Genomic DNA, 18,097 nt, shown 5'->3' with positions numbered 1-18,097 from the left:
GTTGTACTATAGCTAAGAGCTTTGTAAGTAAAGACAAACACAAATATTACATTGCAATGTCTCTGTTAAAACAGTTTCAAGGGGGCACTCTTTTTTCCCTAAGGAGGGTTTTTAATGAGGCCACCCAATAAAAGAAGAGTTTTTGAAAGTATAAGGTGTTTTCAGATTGCATGTGTTATTTCCAAAAGTTTCGAAGAAAGACCTTGTCATTCGTACATGATTTAAGGCACGAAAAGATATGTCGCGTGTTTTCTAAAGTTTTAAAGTCCTCATCGTTTTTCGGCGATTAGAGGCACCAGTTAAGTTTTTAAAGTCCTCATCGTTTTTCGGCGATTAGAGGCACCAGTTAAGTTTTTAAAGTCCTCATCGTTTTTCGGCGATTAGAGGCACCAGTTAAGTTGTTAAGTCCTCATCGTTTATCGGCGATCGGAGGCACCAGATGAAAGACCTCCTCGCCGTCGAGCGAGTGCAGGCGAGAAAGAGGAAAGGTCCTCCGTGTTTCTGGGAGCGAGAAGATGTAACTCCCGGGGCAACGTAGAGGCAAGTTAAAGACCTCCTCGCCGTTGTGCGGGCGCAGGCGAGAAAGGTCCTCAGTGCATCCAGGGGGGAGGAGATGTACGCCCTGGGCAAGTTGAGGCACCGGATAAAGCCCTTATCGCCGTTGTGCGAACTAAGGCCCATCAAAGACCTCCTCGCCGTCGAGCGAGTGCAGGCGTGAGAAAGAAAAGGTCCTCAGTGCATCCAGGGGGGAGGAGATGTACACCCTGGGCAAGTTGAGGCACCAGACAAAGTCCTTCTCGCCGTCGAGCGAGTTAAGGCCGTTTAAAGTCCTTCTCGCCGATGAGCGAGTTCAGGCGAGTAAAAGTCCTTCTCGCCGATGAGCAAGTTCAGGCGAGTTAAAAGACCTACTCGCTTGTGCGCGAGTATAGGCAAGATAAAATCCTTCTCGTCTTGAACGAGTTCAGGTATGGCGAAGAGGGTGGAAGAAGCTTGAAAGGTGGCTAAGGTAGGTTCGAAGAGAACGCCTAGCCAGCCAGTCTTTAGCTCTGGGGTTCAGGGAGGTAAAGGAAGATCCCAAAGGGCATTTCTGCCTCAGATAAAGAAATGACTGCCAAAGCCTGAGGCTAAGGAAAGCTGGTGTTACCAAGAGGTCTAGGTGATCGCGGAAAGTTCAAACACGGCGAGAAGGTTGAAAGACTTGTTTGATAAAGCGGGTCAAGTGGGACGTTGTTTGAACCAATGATTGAATCACAGTCCGTTGCTTGGAACTTTTCTTACGATCAGGTTAGTGCCTCAGGAGTACAAGTTGTTTAAAGCGATTATTGCTTAAGTTTGAATCGGCTCGAAGCAGTTACGCCAAAGGCCATGTTTGCAAAATCGCTAAGTTAAACGCAGCAGAGTTAAACGTACAAAGAAGGTAAAGCGCTCAAAAGGAGTCAGAAGAAATGTTCAAGTTTCGCTATTGAAATAAGAAGCTGTTCAAAATACGTGTGCAAGAGTTTTTTACAAGGCAAATACAGGTGAATTCATAAAGAAGCAGATGGGGTAGAATTGGTTGAGCCTTCGGCGGGAACGACCTTCCCATCTACTACTTTGTTGTCTAACGACACCATGCTAAGGTCAAGATCGGGGAATAGGCATGCGAACTGCTCTCGAGCGGCATCAAACCCGGCAACCAGAATCTGAGCGGAGCTTAGCTTAAGTTCTTCAATTTGCTTTTGAAATCCTTCAACCTGCTGCTTAAGCTCTTTGTTCTGCTGCTTCAGCTCTTCGACCTGTTTTCGGAGTTGTTTGTTGGTCTCTTGAGCTTGAAGAAGGTCGTCAGCCACCTTCTTGGATTCTGTTTGAGCTTGGGCCAACTCGGCAGCCATCTTCACCTTCTCTTTGTTTGCCTCAGAGAGATCAGCCGTGGCGTCGTCTCTTGCTTTCTCTACTTGCCCAAGTAGCTTCTCGCGGTCGATCGACCTTTGCTCCAGCTTCTGTACCTTATCGGCATTGGCTTGAATTTGAGCCTCCAGGTCGCTCGCCTTGGTACGTAGAGGCACGATTCTGCTTTCAAGTTCGACTTTCTCTTGGGCAAGTTCATGGACTTTGCGGCGAAGGTCTACAGCTTCCTTGCGCGCAAGCCTAAGCTCGGTGTTTAGAGCATCCTCCACTCGAGAATGTTCCATTTCCGCGAGCGTTAGACTGAATGACGCCTTCTCCACCTCGACCTTCATTGTGCTGTTCTCGGTCTTGAGGTTGTAGATATCATCCTGTAGCCGCCTGGTGGAGCTCTCCACAGCTCTCGTTATGATTGATGGGATATCCTCTGCAATGGTTTTGAGTTTAGCAGTCAGAGGTTCCCACATCCTCGTAACCTCGAGGGAAAGATTTGCAGCTTGGAGAGGCGCCAGGGGGGCTTGTTGAGGGTTCTCGTCGCCGCCTTCCTTAACAATATTTTCGGTGTTTGCTTCTTGGCGTGGCGACGCAATCGGGGACTCGGTGATTAGGATTGGAGAGGTGTGAGCGACCTCATCCCCGATTGGAACGATTCCTGCAGCTGAAGTGTTGGAAGGAGGGCCCCCTCCTGCTGATATATGTGGTGTGGAGGCGCTCGGGGGGTCCTCCAAGAAATTTGGCTCTGGGGCCTCAGTTGCAGGTGGCGCAGTGGCCAATGGAACTGCTTGGACTGGTGGTGAAGGGGCTTGTGGTGCTGGTGATGAGGGAGGAGGAGCGGGTGTTGATGGTGGTGTTGAAGCTGGAAGAGGGGGCGGGGCAGGTGGAGAAGATGGTGCCACCCTCTTCCTTTTCGTGACAAGGCCATCCTCTGTGACCTCGTCGTCCTCTTCCTCATCCTCTTGGACAACTTGGGGGGCTTTCCGCTTTGGCCTCTTAAGGACCAGTTTCTTTCGTTGAGTGGGCGCCTTAGGCGGTGATCGCCCCTGGATGATGGCCTTCTCGACCGCCGAGTTGGGAACCGTCTGGGAGCCGGTCGCCAACCCGTGGTTGCGGGCGAGCGCCTTTAAATCGGCGAGCATGTGCTTACCCAACATGGTGTCTGCATGAAATGAAAGTGCATAAGTTAGCTCAAAGGAGAAAGGGGTAAGTGTGCAAGACAATGAGACAGCAAAAACAGGCATATGCAGAAGATATAGAAGCAAAGTCTTGTGTGTGTCACACAAGACGCCCAGAAACAATATCAGAAGCAATGTCAAGACAAAGATGTAGCGTCCTAACCTATTTGGAACTCCAGCTGGTCCTCAAAGAACTCGAAGGAAATCAGGGTGGGGGTCAAGAATGTTATGTGGGCATCTGCCACCCTCTTCCAGAAGAGACAAAGGTCTCTGTCCAAAGCTCCCATGCTATCAGGACTTCTGGGCTTCCTGAAGCAGCTCTTGGACTCCTTTTTCCCCTTGTCCACCCAGTACAAGGGGAAACCGTCGAGGAGGGAAGGGTCTTTGTCGTTTGCGCGGACCTGGATGAACTTCCCCTTCCAATCCTTGTACGACTGCTGGAAGATGGTGAAAATGGATCTCCCAGCAATGGCGTTCAGGCTGACCCACAGGCGATCTCCTGGGTGCTTGGCCTCAAACAGGAATAAAAACACGTCCACTGACGCGGGCAACCCCAGGTGGGCGCACGTTACCTCAAAAGCTCGGACAAACGCCCAGCTGTTGGGGTGAAGCTGGGCGGCAGCGATGTTGAGCTCGGTTAAGAGTTCCCTCTCAAATCGAGTGAGAGGGAACCTGAGTTTAACCTTCTTGAAGAGAGTGGTCTAGACGAAGCAGAAGGGCCCGTCGGCGCTCACTTTATCATCGGCGCACACTGGCAGAGTGGCTGGGCAAGGCAGCACCATCATTCTCTCATCGTGCTCCTTGTGGAATGATTGGTGGGCCTCGTCCCCTTTGGTCAATCGCAGAACCGCTCCCGCGGTGTTCACCGACGACGTTTCCTTTAAGAGGGTTGAGTTAGCCCATGAGTATAACGTCTCGAAGTCTGGCAGTGGGGTGGGGGCTCCTCCAGCGTTTGGTGGAGTCGCCTGGGCCAGAGTGGTTTGAGAAGACGCGGGCCTCACAGCCTGCGAGGAGGGGGCACCACGAACTTGCGTAGAGTCGTGTGCTTGTGAAGGAGGGTTTCGCGCTGACGGAGGGGGGTTCGGGGTGATCTTCGTGCGAGTCATGGTAGCAACTGCAAACGAGTGAGGAAGGAAAAATAATCAAGAGGGTTACAAAGGCTGACTCGATCATGAAAGGAAGGTGAAAGACGAACGAATGTGAGTTCGTTGCGACAATCGGCAAAGCCCTAAGTCACGCAGAAGGGGAAATGGTAAAACAGCCCACAGCGTATGCACCAGACAGTTACAGGATGATGCAAAACGGTGAAAATGCAAGAAAACCCAGCAGATGAAGGAAAGTAGTTACCTTTCGATGATCGGGAGAATGTTAAAGGGAGGTGGTGATCTAGAGCGTCGAGGAACGTCGAGAGCTTTCGCAGAAGGAAATAAGAGCGTATGCAAGTGTGAAGAAAGTGATGGAACAGTAGGAGCGTAAGGGGTTTAAGGGTTTTTCGAAACGATTTTGGGAAGCGCTAACGGCAGATGAAGATGGCCGTTGATGAGAGCCACGTGTCGAACGATGCGCGAAGAGTTTGGTGGAGCGTCAGAGCAGCAGAAAGTACTACCGCTTGGAATTCTGCGCCCATGCCACGTAGACCGGTGTTAACGAAGGCTTTTTCAGTCTTTTCGCTAGACAAGTCTTCGCTTAAGACTGGGGGGCTTGTGTACCGCCATGATGGTCGGATGCGATGACGTGGCATCCTGTTACAAGTAGGCGTGTTGACAAGGCGCCAGGTTGGCAGTTGGGAAGGAAGTCGGGAGGCACGTGTAGTCGCCGATAGTTAAGTTGGCGTGTTCCGATCTCCAGCTTACCAGAATAGGCGATCGCCAGGTTGAGGACGAAGTCGCCAGATGCGGACTCAGACGACCAGGCAGTCGGAGATCGCCAGAGCAAGCACATCGCCGAAGTTAAAGGAGAAGCAGATTATGGAGGCGGCCGGCGAGACCACAGGGAAGGTGTATGAAGGCCCTACCTCGCCAGTTTCAGTAGAGATCGCACTCCTGAGTTAGCTATGCACTGGGCAGCACCATGCATAGGTAACTTAGCCAAAATGAGAGTAGAAATAGCGCCAAGTCAGGGAGCCTCCAGATGATGGCACGTGTACAGTTGGATACGAGCCACGTGTCCAAGTCTGTAACTGCCAGGAGAGAGAAAACCACCAGGTATATAAGAGTTCCTAACAGATTTTCTAAGGTACGCACGTTCAGTTCATACACTTTACGCTTGCGAGTGACAGAGCTGTTTGTGAGAGAGATTTGCACGGTTCCAGTTCTTAGTATTTGGTGATACCGTCACTGACTTGAGCGTCGGAGTGCGATCGGCCGCAGCGGCGCCGTATCGTTTCTTTGCAGGTTCTTGAGATAGATCCAGAGGAGGAACGGAGGTGAGTAGCGGCGCGCACGTCGATCCTTTGACGAGGCATTCTCCAGCGCTCCGGTCAACAGGCAGGATCAGATGCCATAATGAAGATGGTGCTAGAGGAGAACAGTGATGGTGAAGAAGTGTCTGTGATATCTATTGTAGGCATGGGTGGGGTTGGAAAAACCACTTTGACCCGATCTGTGTATAACGATGACAAATTGAAGCAGCAGATATTTGATTTAAAGGCATGGGTTTGTGTTTCTGATATATTTGATATTGTGAAGGTGACAAAAAGTATGATAGAGGAAGTTACCAAGATATCCTGTAATTTGAATGATCTAAATTCACTTCAACTTGAGTTGATGGACAAGATTATAAATAAAAAATTCTTAATTGTCCTGGATGATGTTTGGATTGAGGATTTTGATAGCTGGAGTAGTCTTACAAAACCCTTTCTAAGTGGGATGAGAGGAAGTAAAATTCTGGTCACAACCCGCAATGAAAATGTAGCGGCTGTAGTCCCTTTTCATACTGTTAAAGTATATCATTTAAAGAAATTGTCAAATGAAGATTGTTGGTTGGTGTTTGCAAACCATGTTTTTCCTCTCCCAGAAGGCAGTGAAAATAGAGGAACTCTAGAAAAGATTGGGAAGAAGATTGTTAAAAAGTGTAACGGGTTGCCTTTAGCTGCACAGTCACTTGGAGGAATGTTGAGAAGAAAGCACGCTATCAGGGATTGGAATAATGTACTTGAAAGTAACATTTGGGAACTTCCTGAAAGTCAGTGTAAAATTATTCCAGCACTCAGAATTAGTTATAATTATCTCCCTCCACATTTAAAACGGTGTTTTGTATATTGCTCCCTTTACCCCAAGGATTATCTATTTCGAAAAGATGAATTGATCCTTCTATGGATGGCTGAAGATCTTGTAAAAGCACAAAAAAAGGGGAAGACTTTAGAAGAATTTGGTCTGGAGTACTTTGACGATTTGCTTTCCAGATCCTTTTTGCAATCTTGGGGTCGTTATTTTGTCATGCATGACCTAATGCATGATCTAGCAACATTCATTGGCGGGGAATTTTATTTCAGAGCAGATGAACTTGGAAAAGAAACCAAGATCGATAGAAAGACTCGTCATTTGTCGTTTACAAGATTCAGTGATCCAGTCTCGGATATTGAAGTTTTCGACACAGTAAAATTTCCAAGAACTTTCCTGCTGATCAATTGTAAAGAAACTCCATTCAACAACGAAAAGGCACCACTTATTATAGTGTCAATGCTTAAGTACTTGAGAGTTTTATCATTTCGTAACTTCAAAAATCAGCTTGCTCTGCCTGATTCAATAGGTCAATTGATCCATTTGCGTTATTTAAATGTCTCTGATACCAGAATAGAAACACTGCCAGAGTCATTGTGCAATTTGTACAATCTACAAACTTTGAAGTTGGATTGTTGCTCGCATCTGACTAAGTTGCCTAGTGCCATGCAAAATCTTGTAAACTTGCGTCATCTTCAAATTGCTCAGACTCTCATAAACGAGATGCCTAAGAGAATGGGAAAACTAAATCAATTACACAGCTTGGATTTATATATTGTGGGCAAGCAAAAAGAGAATAGCATCAAAGAACTGGGAGGACTTCCAAATCTCCATGGTTCGTTTCGTATTGAGAAATTAGAAAATGTTACGAAAGGTGAAGAAGCATCAGAGGCCAGGATAATGGACAAAAAGCACATTAATCATCTATCCTTGGAATGGTCTATAGATAACTACGATGGCATCGACTTCGAAATTGAATTAGATGTACTCAGCAACTTAAAACCTCACCAAGACCTGAAATCGCTGTCAATCAGGGGTTATAAAGGAACCAGATTGCCGGAATGGGTGGGGAATTTTTCCTACCAAAATATAACATATCTGTATTTAGATAATTGTAACAACTGTTGCACGCTTCCTTCACTTGGGCAACTACCATCTCTCAAGCATTTATGTATTTCAGACATGGATTCAGTGAAGACTATTGATGCAGGCTTTTATAAGAAGGAAGATTGTTCATCTGTGACGCCCTTTCCCTCCCTTCAATCTCTATACATTTCTTATATGCCTCGTTGGGAGGTGTGGAGTTCAATCGAATCAGAAGCTTTTCCTGAGCTTAAGTATCTTTATATAACAGACTGCTCCAAACTAAAGGGAGACTTGCCTAATCACCTTCCTTCTCTGCAAACACTCAGAATTACAAATTGCGAGCTTCTTGTCTCTTCCGTCCCAAGGGCTCCCACCCTTCAAACATTAGAGATATCTAAAAGCAACAAGGTAGCGTTTGGTGTCTTTCCTCTTTCGGTGAAAGATATAGAGATAGAAGGAGGCCCAATGGTGGAGTCCATGATGGAGGCCATCATTAACATCCAACCTACTTGCCTCCAATCTTTAACATTAAAGGATTGTTCGTCAGCCATATCTTTTCCAGGTGATCGTCTTCCTGCATCGTTGGAAACTCTTAATATCAGTGGTTTAAACAAATTGAAATTCCCGATGCAACACCGAAACGAATTACTGGAATCACTGGTTATAGATAATAGTTGTGATTCGCTAAAGTCTCTCCCACTGGTTACGTTTCCAAATCTCATTAGTCTTCATATCACAAACTGTGAAAATATGGAATCTCTTTTGGTCGTAGGGTCCGAGTCGTTTAAGAGTCTGAATTCTTTTGTGATTTCCCACTGCCCCAACTTTGTATCATTCCCGAAAGAAGGATTATCTGCGCCCAATTTGACTCGTTTCAGTGTTAATGATTGTGATAAGTTGAAGTCGTTGCCCGATCAGATGGGAACTCTTCTCCCAAAGATGGAATATCTTGACATATCGAACTGCCAACAAATTGAGTAATTTCCAGGAGGGAGTATGCCACCGAACTTGAGAACAGTTGCGATCAGGAACTGTGAGAAACTAGTGAGCGGCCAAGCATGGGTATCCATGGAGATGGTTACCTCTGTCTTTGTTGACGGTCCATGTGATGGCATCAACTCCTTCCCAAAGGAGGGATTGCTGCCTCCCTCCCTCACGTCTCTGCACCTATTTGGTTTGTCAAGTCTGGAGACGTTGGAGTGCAAGGGCCTTCTCCATCTCACATCGCTACAACAATTGTACATTGAAGATTGTGAAAAGCTGGAGAATATCGGAGGAGAAAGGCTGCCCGTTTCTCTAATAAAATTAAGCATAGAGGGATGTCCGTTGCTGCAAAAACGATGCCACAGAAAGGACAGTGAAATTTGGCCTAAAATGTGCCATGTTCGTGGGATAAATATTGACGGTAGATGGATTTAACGAAGAAGGATGATGAGCAGGTAATTCTCCTTCTTTCACTCACGTCATCAACATCTAACCATGAAAAACATAAATTTTTTTACATATTTTATTTACAGTGAGCATTCATGTCATTTTAATTCGAAGGCACTTGCATACTCTTTAGCTGCTAGCCATTTCAAATTCTCTGCTAGACATATCTGAAGTTTGGTTTTTCTGAAGAATTTTAGATGAAGATGGGAGAGTGGCTGAGATAAGGGGAGAGGGTGCAATGAAATTTGGAGGATATTTACATGTTGGCTTTCGTCTGCCTTTGCTGTGATCTTACAGGAAGTAAAAAACATTGCTCCTAATGCCATGCAAAATCTTGTTATTCTTTTACTTTCTTATTCTACTTCCAGTCTCCAATTTTTATTTTTATTTTCATTTTCCTTACCATAATGTGAAGAATTGTCTTTAAATTTGCCATGCCATCTAACACTACGGAAGAGATTCTTTCCAGCGCTTTTGGGACAAAATAAAAAAAATGTTTCATTTCTTAGAAATTTAATTTTAACATTTAATATTTTAACTAATTAATTAAGTGAAAGATTGAGATGATGACTCCAAACACTCTCATGCATAGTTTTGTTAATATTAATTAATATCTTATCGATTTTAGTATTCTTAAATGAATTTTTACTAAAAAAAATTATTATATTGAATGATTAAATTTTATTTTATTTTTGTCTAAATATTCTGTCATTTTATTCTGTTGTCATGAGATGACTTAGTCAATACTTTTGTTTTCCTGTTTCTAATTCGTTAATCAACTCAAGACATTCTTTTCTTCAGCATGGTCACACCATCTCATTTACAATAAAAATCAAAGATAGTTATCTGCAATTATTTTTTCATTTAACTTACCATAATGTGGATAGTGATATATTATGTCATTCTCTTTAACTTTGCTGCCATCTAAAACTACGGAAGAAATCCATTTCAGCACTTTTGATACAAATTAAAAAAAGAAAATAATTTCTTAGAAATTTAAGTACTAATTTAAGTTTAATATTTAATATAAATAAGAAAGTTGAACCATATATAAATGAAAAATCTACAAATTTATTATCTTAAGGTTAATAATATTCTAATTGAAAAAAGTGAATATAAAAGATTATAAAAGAAGGATAAATGACAAAGATTATTGTAAGAAGATTGAAAAAAATAATAAACATAGTTATGGCAGAAATAGAGGTTTCCCCGGTAGCCAATGAGAAATTGCGCAAGACCAACGAGGACTTATGCAATAATCTACAGTAGAGCGACTGACGAGGGTTGATTTTGTCCTTGAGGGATCATTCCAAGCCATTTTCGCAAGCGACCATGGATGAGCTTGTGCCACCGCACTACATCACGCCTAAGATCGTTTTCACAGGGGGTGGAAGATCCTGAAAATCATCTCACAACATTCAACGCCCAAATGATTGTTTTAAAGAGCTTGAGACGACTTTAACCAAAATTGATATGCATGAAAGTGAGGAATCTAAAATGGCTAGATTTGTAAGTGGACTAAGAAGGGAAATCCAAGATGTGGTGTAACTTTATGAGTATTCATCTTTAGAAAAATTGGTTCACCTTGCCATCAAGGTTGAAACCCAACTTTCAAAGCAAAATCATTTCAAAAACTCTCATAAAGATGGCTACTACCAATCTTCTTGGAAAAACAAAAAAAAAACTTCTTCCAAAATTTTCCCTTCAAAGGTTGAGAAAGATTCCACTTACAACCCTAAACATTCTAATCCCTCCACTTTAACACCTAAGTCACCTACCAAAATCTCAAGTAGAAAGTGTTTGAAATGTTTAGGTTTTGGGCACATTGCATCTAGTTGTCCTTTAAAAAGGAACATGATGGTTAAAGAAGGGGTTGTCATGAGTGACCATAGCTCCTAAAGATCTAGGTCCCCTAGCCATTCTAGATCCCCAAGTGAGGAAGGAAGTGAAAGTCCATGTGAAGGAGACTTATTAGTAGTGAGGCGCATGCTAGGTCAAGTTTTAAAACTTTTGATGAAGTCAAAGGGAAAATTTTTCCACACTAGGTGCCTCATTAATGATAAGTTGTGCTCCTTAATTGTGGATAGGGGGAGTTGTGCAAATGTGGCAAGCACAAGAGTGGTAGACAAACTTGGGTTACCATCTCTCATGCAAAGCCTTATAAACTTCAATGGTTAAGTGAAAAGCGGGAGATCATAGTAAATAAGCAAGTCTTCATAGCCTTTTCTATTGGTAAATACAAGGATGAGGTCTTGTGTGATGTTATCCCTATGGAAGCTACTCATATTCTTTTAGGAAGTCCATGGCAATATGATAGGAAGACCCTTCATGATGGCCTTACCAACAAAATCTCTTTTACCTTCCATTGGCATAAGGTCACACTAAAATTTCTCTCACCAAAAGAAGTCCATGAGGACCAACTTAAAATGAAAGAAAAAAGAGAAAAATAAAAAGATAAAAAGAATTCTAAGAGAAGACTTCTCATTTCATCACAAGAGGTTAAAAAGGTAATGCTTTCACAAAAGTCTATCTACATAGATTTTCCTAAAAGCCTTAAGAATGAGTCGACGGTAGATAGTCCTAAATGTTTGGAAAATTTGGTAAAGGAATTTGAAGATGTGTTTCAAGATCCCCCTCTCCTTTTGAGGTTGTGTATGGGTTCAATCCCCTGACACCCCTTGACCTCCTTCCTATTCCCATACTTGATGAGGTGTTGTGCAAAGATGGTTTTGAAAAAGCTTCCTTTATTAAAGACTTGCACCACCACATCAAGCTTCAAATTGAAAGGAAGGTAGGCAAGTATGTCGAGCAGTCCAACAAGGGGCGCAAGGCATTGATCTTTGAACATGGGGATTGGGTTTGGCTTCACTTGAGGAAGGATCGCTTCCCTACTCAAAGGAATTCCAAACTTCTACCTTGTGGTGATGACCCTTTTCAGATCATAAAGAGGATCAATGACAATGCATATGAGTTGGATTTACCTGATACATATTTAGGTAGTAATTCTTTCAATATCAGTGATTTGACTCCTTTCTCTATAGGTCTTCCAAATTCGTCGACGAATTCCCTCCCACCTGGAGAGCATGACGAGGACCTAGGAGGGAGTGCGCCTATGGACCAAGCCCAACCTCTAAGGAGGAAGACTAGGAGCATGCCTCAAGACATAGGGCCAAACTAAGATTCTCCAACCACTACCTCATCACCTAGTTTGCCCAGAGGATCACGAGGAGCAGAGCACAGGCTTTGGGTGCTGAGCATAAGTGAGTTTCATTATTGTTCATTTCAATAGAATAGAATATGTTGTAAGTAATTTAGGCTCACTTTAGAGGTCCAAATAGCAAAGATAGGCTAGAATAAGGTGCCTTTAGTATAATAGGGGGCGTAGGTATCATTTTAGCTTGTTCATAGCCCTTTAGGAAGGCAATTTGACCTAGTTTCTAGAAGGACAAGCCTAGTCAAACCCTAAGGCTGCCCATTTTTTCCCACCCCTCTTGCTTGTTTTCTTTCACCTATAAATAAGAGGCCTACCCATTAAATTTTACAAGTTGAAATTGAATAGAAAAGTTACTCTGCACAAATATTGTGAGAGCTTGAGTGAGTATTGTCTCCTCTTCCATTTGGTCTTATCTTGATGAGAATGAAACTCTCAAGTGGCGGCCTGACACTTATCTTGGTGGTTTGCACCCATCAAGTGGCGTGACAACCCACCACCATCTCCATAAGTTTCTTCTTCCATTTCCTTCATGTTTCCTTTCCATTAATGTTTCCTAGTTTTCTTCTTTATTTTGGCAATTGCATACATGTCACCATAAATGTCTTTTTATCTTTGCCTTTGAGAAATGCACCTTCACACCTACTTAACCACTTGGTTAAGTTAGTGTCCAATGGGAATTTTCCTAAGGTCATTACCATTAACTCCTAAAATCCCAATCTTAAAGTAAACTGTCACCTAAATGAAAACATCTAAAAATCAACTCACATCAATAGGCAAGCAAGTGAACTAGCAAGAACATTTGGCACCTACCATGGGGCCTGGTAAAACTTGATTCCATCCACAGTTGTGCTTGAGTTTTAGATGTAATGAGGAACACAAGGCAAGGTCCACTGGGATCTATGGGAACGACACCCCCACTATACAACAACTTATGGAAACTGTGAGAGCTCTCCACGAAGCCAATGAGCAGTACAAGCGAGAGTAGGAGCAGATCCAACGAGAGGCTAGAGCCAAGCAGAAAAAGCTGACGGCAGATGCAGTGGGAGAAGCGATGGCAACAACTAGAGCTGAGCAAGAAAATCTCATAGTAGAGGCTCGAGCTGAGTAGCTGCTCATGCAAGATCAACTAATGGCGGAGATAGACGTTTCACGAGCAAGCAGTGAGGAGTTGCACAAGGCCAACGAGGAACTGTGCAAAAACTTACAACAACTTGATGAACGCTCTACAGGGTAGTGAGGCCCGATTGCTCAGCTAAGAGCTCGCCCCAAGCCATTCTCATAGGCGATTATGGATGCTATCACACCAACTAACTACATAACGCCCAAGATTGTTTTTACGAGCGTAGAAGACACCGAGAGCCATCTCACGACGTCCAACGCCCATATGATAATTTCAGGAGGAACAAACGCCAACCATTGCAAGATGTTCACGGGTACGTTCATAGGCACAACTGTGTAGTGGTTCATTGGCCTTCCTGATGGCCACCTAACCTTCTTTGACCAGTTTTCTGAGTTGTTTAAGGAACAATTCATTGTTAACCAGGCTCGACCACTAGTCTCCTTTGATCTTTTTGGCATGAAGCAGAGGCAAGGTGAGTCTCTAAATAATTTTTGAACAGGTTTTGGGCGTTCACAGTAATGCTCCAAACCTAAGACGAGGCCTTGATGGTCCACGCCTTTGGGCACGGGATCATGGAAAGACCGTTCAGTGACTCACTGATCGGAAATCCAGCAAGAACGTTTGGGGAGATACGACGTCGAGCTGTCGCTCACATCGGTCCAGAAGAAGAAGTATCTGTGAAGTGCGGTAGCACATACCTAGGGCAAGCCAAGCCCAAAGAAGGTAGCTGAGCCCAACCTCTAAGGGTCCATGAAGCTGCAACCGAGAAGAGGTCAAACGCAAGGTGAGCGCCATACACAGCTACGAAGAACTAGCCCAGGACGAAGGCAAAGGAAGACCTGCCATTTCGACCAAGGTTCCAAATGACTTACAAGGAATTGTTGAGCATGCTAGGAGTGGTGGATAAACTGAAATTCCTAAAAGTATGACAAGAACATAAGACCATGAAAGGAGACCTAGTGCGAGTTCCACAAGGGGTTTGGTCATGACATAAAGCATTGTATAACACCAGGCTATTAGTTAGCAGGTGGTCCCACTTGAAGATGATAGTGTTATTCGTTGTCATTGTGGGAAAAAGAGTACATAGAGTTTCCATCGATCATGTGAGCTCAGTCGATGTGATGTTCCAGGTAACGTTTAATAATTTGCGATTTTCGCCTTACCTGCTAAGACCATATGATGGTTGTTTGTTTGGTTTTGTCGGAGATCAGGTGGAGGTGTGAGGGCATATGGAGTTGAGGACGACTTTCTCAAATTGTGCCTCATCTCGCACAATCAATATCAGGTATATAGTAGTTAATGTTGTTTCGGCCTATAATATGTTTTTGGGAAGGCCTTCATTGAATAGGTTAGGCGCGGTGGTGATGGAAGAGGGCCAAACACCAACCCAAAGGAGAGCCAAACATCAAGACATATTGGGCCAACTACAAGGGCCATGGCTAAGAGGCTTGATGAGGATTGGAACACTGCTACTGATGGCAGAGAAACTTACCTCTACATGTTCCAAGAGGTCCAAAATCAAGCGTAGCATAGTCTTTAAATTCTTGTCAAAGTAGCATAGGAATTTTCTTTTGTAAAATTGTTTAATTTGTAATTAGGTTGAATTTTGGCTTCTAAAAACCAACCTAAGTTAGATTAGGGTTTCTAGAAACACCTAATCTAACTAAGGCCGGTCGCTTTAGACCTAATTGCATCACATGAAGCACACCTTATCACACTTTCCATGTGAGCTACAATTAGGCGCCAACTTTCAAGCCATTAGGATTTGAATTTCCCACCATTTGCCTTTGCCATTTCCCGTCCTCCTTGGCTATAAAAGGAGGAGCCTACCTCATCTATTTTCAAGATTAATTCATTAGTGAAATGCTGCCAATTTTGTGCCATTCTCACTCTTTGCCTAAAACCTCTTAGGAATAGGCTCTCAATCTTCCAACTGTCACCTTCCAAGTGAGATGGCCTCACCACTCACTCTTCATACTTAGCATGCACCTTCAAGGAGTCCAGCTCTCTACGTGAGATCCTTGTTCCACCATCAATCCATGGAGCTTCCGCAAATTCACTCAAAAATCGCAAAGAAGAAGACACAAATCCATCATTTGGTATCATGAGCTATGGTTCTACAAGAGCTAAGTGTCTTCTTTCATTTTAATTTGTGTTTTCTTCTTATTTCCGTGTTGTTCTTCACTTCTTCATGTTGTCTTGCTATTTTTTGCATTTTAATTTGATTTAGGTGCTGTTTGAAGAAATTCAATCGGTGCATTGTGTTCAAATTGTTCTTGAGCTTCTAATTTTCACATTTGTGTAGGAATCTATACAGAATTGTGTTGATGTTTTGTTTTTAGTTTGTTTGAATCTTGTTTTCAATTCTATTCGGTTCATTATATGTGTCTTGAGTCATTTTAATTTCTGAATCCTATTATGTTTTGTCTAAGTCATGTTTCGCCTAATTTGTCATCAATTCCATGTAGTGCTGAATTTGTTGATAATTTTGGTTTCTTGATTTGATTTGAGTCCAGATTATAATTATGTGTTTGTTGATCCTTTGGTGCATTTTTCTTTTAGTTTGAGTTCATATTTGTATGTTAGATCCGTACAAATTCATATACATCTACTCCATTGTGTTTTTGAAGTTTCTCATTCTGTTTTTAAATTCCAGAATTAGGATTACTCTATTTTTCAAATTCTGTGCTGGCTGTTTTTTGTTATGAAATTCAAATAAGTTGAAGACAAATTATGAAAATTTGGATCTATACAGTTTGATGTGTTAGAAAATCAAGAAAAAAAAGAATCAAAGCAAAAGAAAAAATAGAGAAAAAATGATAAATAAAACAAAAAAAAAAGTGCATCCTGGCGCCAAAATATATGATAGTTGGACAATAATTTTGAAAAATTTATCACAATTATTTGGTGCATAGTTTTGGTCTGATTCCAGCGCCAAAAGCTCTCTAAGACCTTGAATCGTCTGTGGTTAAAATTTCAGACGCAAATTCAAAATAGCCAGCTCAGCATAAATATTTTAAGTCACGCTTTCTGAACCTGAATTTTTCCAGTAGTGCTGTTTTGGTTTTTCTAATCAATTCTAGTGCCTTTCTTTAGGTTCCTTTTGTGCGCTATCCTTTGTTGAGTGCCTATTTTTTATTTTCTTGTCCAATATTATTCAAAAATCTTTCTAAGTTGTGTCATATAATTCAAATCCATTTGTTGTTGTCCTGTTTTAAAATTTAATTTGTTTCTTGCTTTCATTTCTTGACCTCTAAATTGTTGGTGGATAAAAATTCAATTGGTGCTTGTTAAGTGGAATTGACTTTGTGGTGAGTCTATCTCTACTTAGTAGGTACTGTTTTGAAGATTTTAATTGTCTAATCATAAGAGGTTAAGGCAAGGAGCTGCAGCAAATACAAATACAAATACAAACACATACACTTTAAGAGAACACAACAAAGAAGAGCAACCACAAGCTAAAGGAGTGCATAGTATAGGAAATCTGAATTTTAATTTGTGTAATTGAATTTATTTGTATTTCTTTGAGTTGCAATTACATTTAACCTTGTTTAATTAGTAGATTAATCACGTGTAGATGGTGAGTGTGTCTTCAATGGCTCCAAGTGATGGCAAATTTCATGAAGGTCTTCTTGAATCATGTAAGATATGGTGCGAAAGCTATGTATGAGTGTGTGCAAGATCCTCCTAAGAGTGGTGTTGATCTTGAAGGTGCATGATAGGTATGAATATAGGGAGGTTCGGCCAGCCCAAGGAAAGGTGAAGGATGTGAAGTTTAGAGCCTAGAGTTCTAGGGAGAAGCAAAGCTTGGCACAAAATGGCATCATAACTTTACTCACAATAAACTTGAAAATACAAGGTGTAGGCTCCTCCTTTTATAGGCTAAGGAGGACCATAATGCAACCCTAATGCTAGCCAAATGAAATGTAAATGTGAAGCACATGGGTGCACATGGCACATGGGTGCACAAATGAGCACATGGGGAGGGGTGTGTCTAGTTTTTATGCTCACCCCCTCCATGGGCTTTCTAGACCGGCCTTGGTAAATTTAGAGGTTTTTTTAGAAACTCTAAGTTTACCTAGGTTGGTGTTTTAGGTGCCAAAATTAATTCTAAGAAAATTACAAATAAAGTTCCTATGCTAATTTTGACAAGAAATTAAAGTCTACTCTACACTAGAGTTTATGGCATTTGAACATGTAAAAGACGTCTTCTTGGATCCTCTTGGCCATAACTCTATGGTTGGCCCAAATCTAACCTTTGGTGGGCTTGCATGTGGGCTTGTGCTTGGGCCTCTTCCATCATCCCCTCCATCTTGAAAAGGATTTGTCCTCAAATCCATTGCTTCTTCTTCTTCATGGCTAGGGGAATGGATGTGGCTGGATGGTGTCCATCATCTCCTTCTCCTTGAGAAGATCTATCCTCAGATCTAGAGATTTGATCTCGGATAGCAGCCTCTTGCTTCTTCAACTATGCTTGCCCTCCCGGATCAAACGTCCACCTAGGGGAATTATCAAATAAAGCAAATGAGTTAGTTGAAGCAGTTATATACAAATCAATTTTATGAAGTTGCCATTTTTGTTTTTCTTTTGTTTTGGCAACTTTTTACAATATTTCTCTTTTGATGGTTGCATGTGTTTTCTAATCCTCTCATGCTTTGTAAAATATTCAATAGTGGTTACTTGTTCCTTAGGCATAATTCCTTTAGGAAGTGGTAACAACGCAAAAAGAGAAAAGAGGACTATGTTCACATACAACTTCAAATGTAGAAATATTAGTAGTCTTGTGGACTACTCTATTGTATGCATGCTCAATAGAAAAAGGATACTCATCCCAAGAATTGTGGTTGTCTTTCATGATTTCTCTAGGCATAGTAACAACAACTATGTTTTCAATTTTATTTTGACCATTCTTTTGAGGATGATAAGAATTTGAAAAGGACAACTTAGTTGCAAGTTTTTCCAAGAGAAT

General features: G+C 42.3%; 1 protein-coding gene across 2 annotated transcripts; it reads left to right on the top strand.

The window, feature by feature from the left end:
• Positions 1-5,579: 5,579 nt before the first annotated feature.
• LOC137819335 (putative disease resistance RPP13-like protein 1) lies at positions 5,580-9,222 on the top strand. Of its 2 annotated transcripts, none has more exons than XM_068623143.1 (2): positions 5,580-8,802; positions 8,992-9,222. In XM_068623143.1, exon 1 carries the CDS (start codon positions 5,624-5,626, stop codon positions 8,342-8,344), a length of 2,721 nt encoding a protein of 906 aa, XP_068479244.1. In that variant the 5' UTR covers positions 5,580-5,623; the 3' UTR covers positions 8,345-8,802; positions 8,992-9,222. The 2 variants fall into 2 exon arrangements, with proteins under 2 accessions (XP_068479244.1, XP_068479243.1); XM_068623142.1 differs by having other exon boundaries at positions 8,984-9,222.
• Positions 9,223-18,097: the final 8,875 nt, after the last annotated feature.

This window comes from Phaseolus vulgaris, chromosome 10 (assembly GCF_000499845.2).
Source record: "Phaseolus vulgaris cultivar G19833 chromosome 10, P. vulgaris v2.0, whole genome shotgun sequence".
In the NCBI taxonomy this organism is placed as follows: domain Eukaryota; kingdom Viridiplantae; phylum Streptophyta; class Magnoliopsida; order Fabales; family Fabaceae; genus Phaseolus; species Phaseolus vulgaris.
Note: the sequence above shows the minus strand (reverse complement) of the source record. Positions and strands in the feature narration are given on the sequence as shown.

Coding starts and splice junctions, on each gene's coding strand:
- LOC137819335 (XM_068623143.1), top strand. CDS start 5,624: ATGGGTGGGGTTGGAAAAACCACTTTGACCCGATCTGTGTATAACGAT.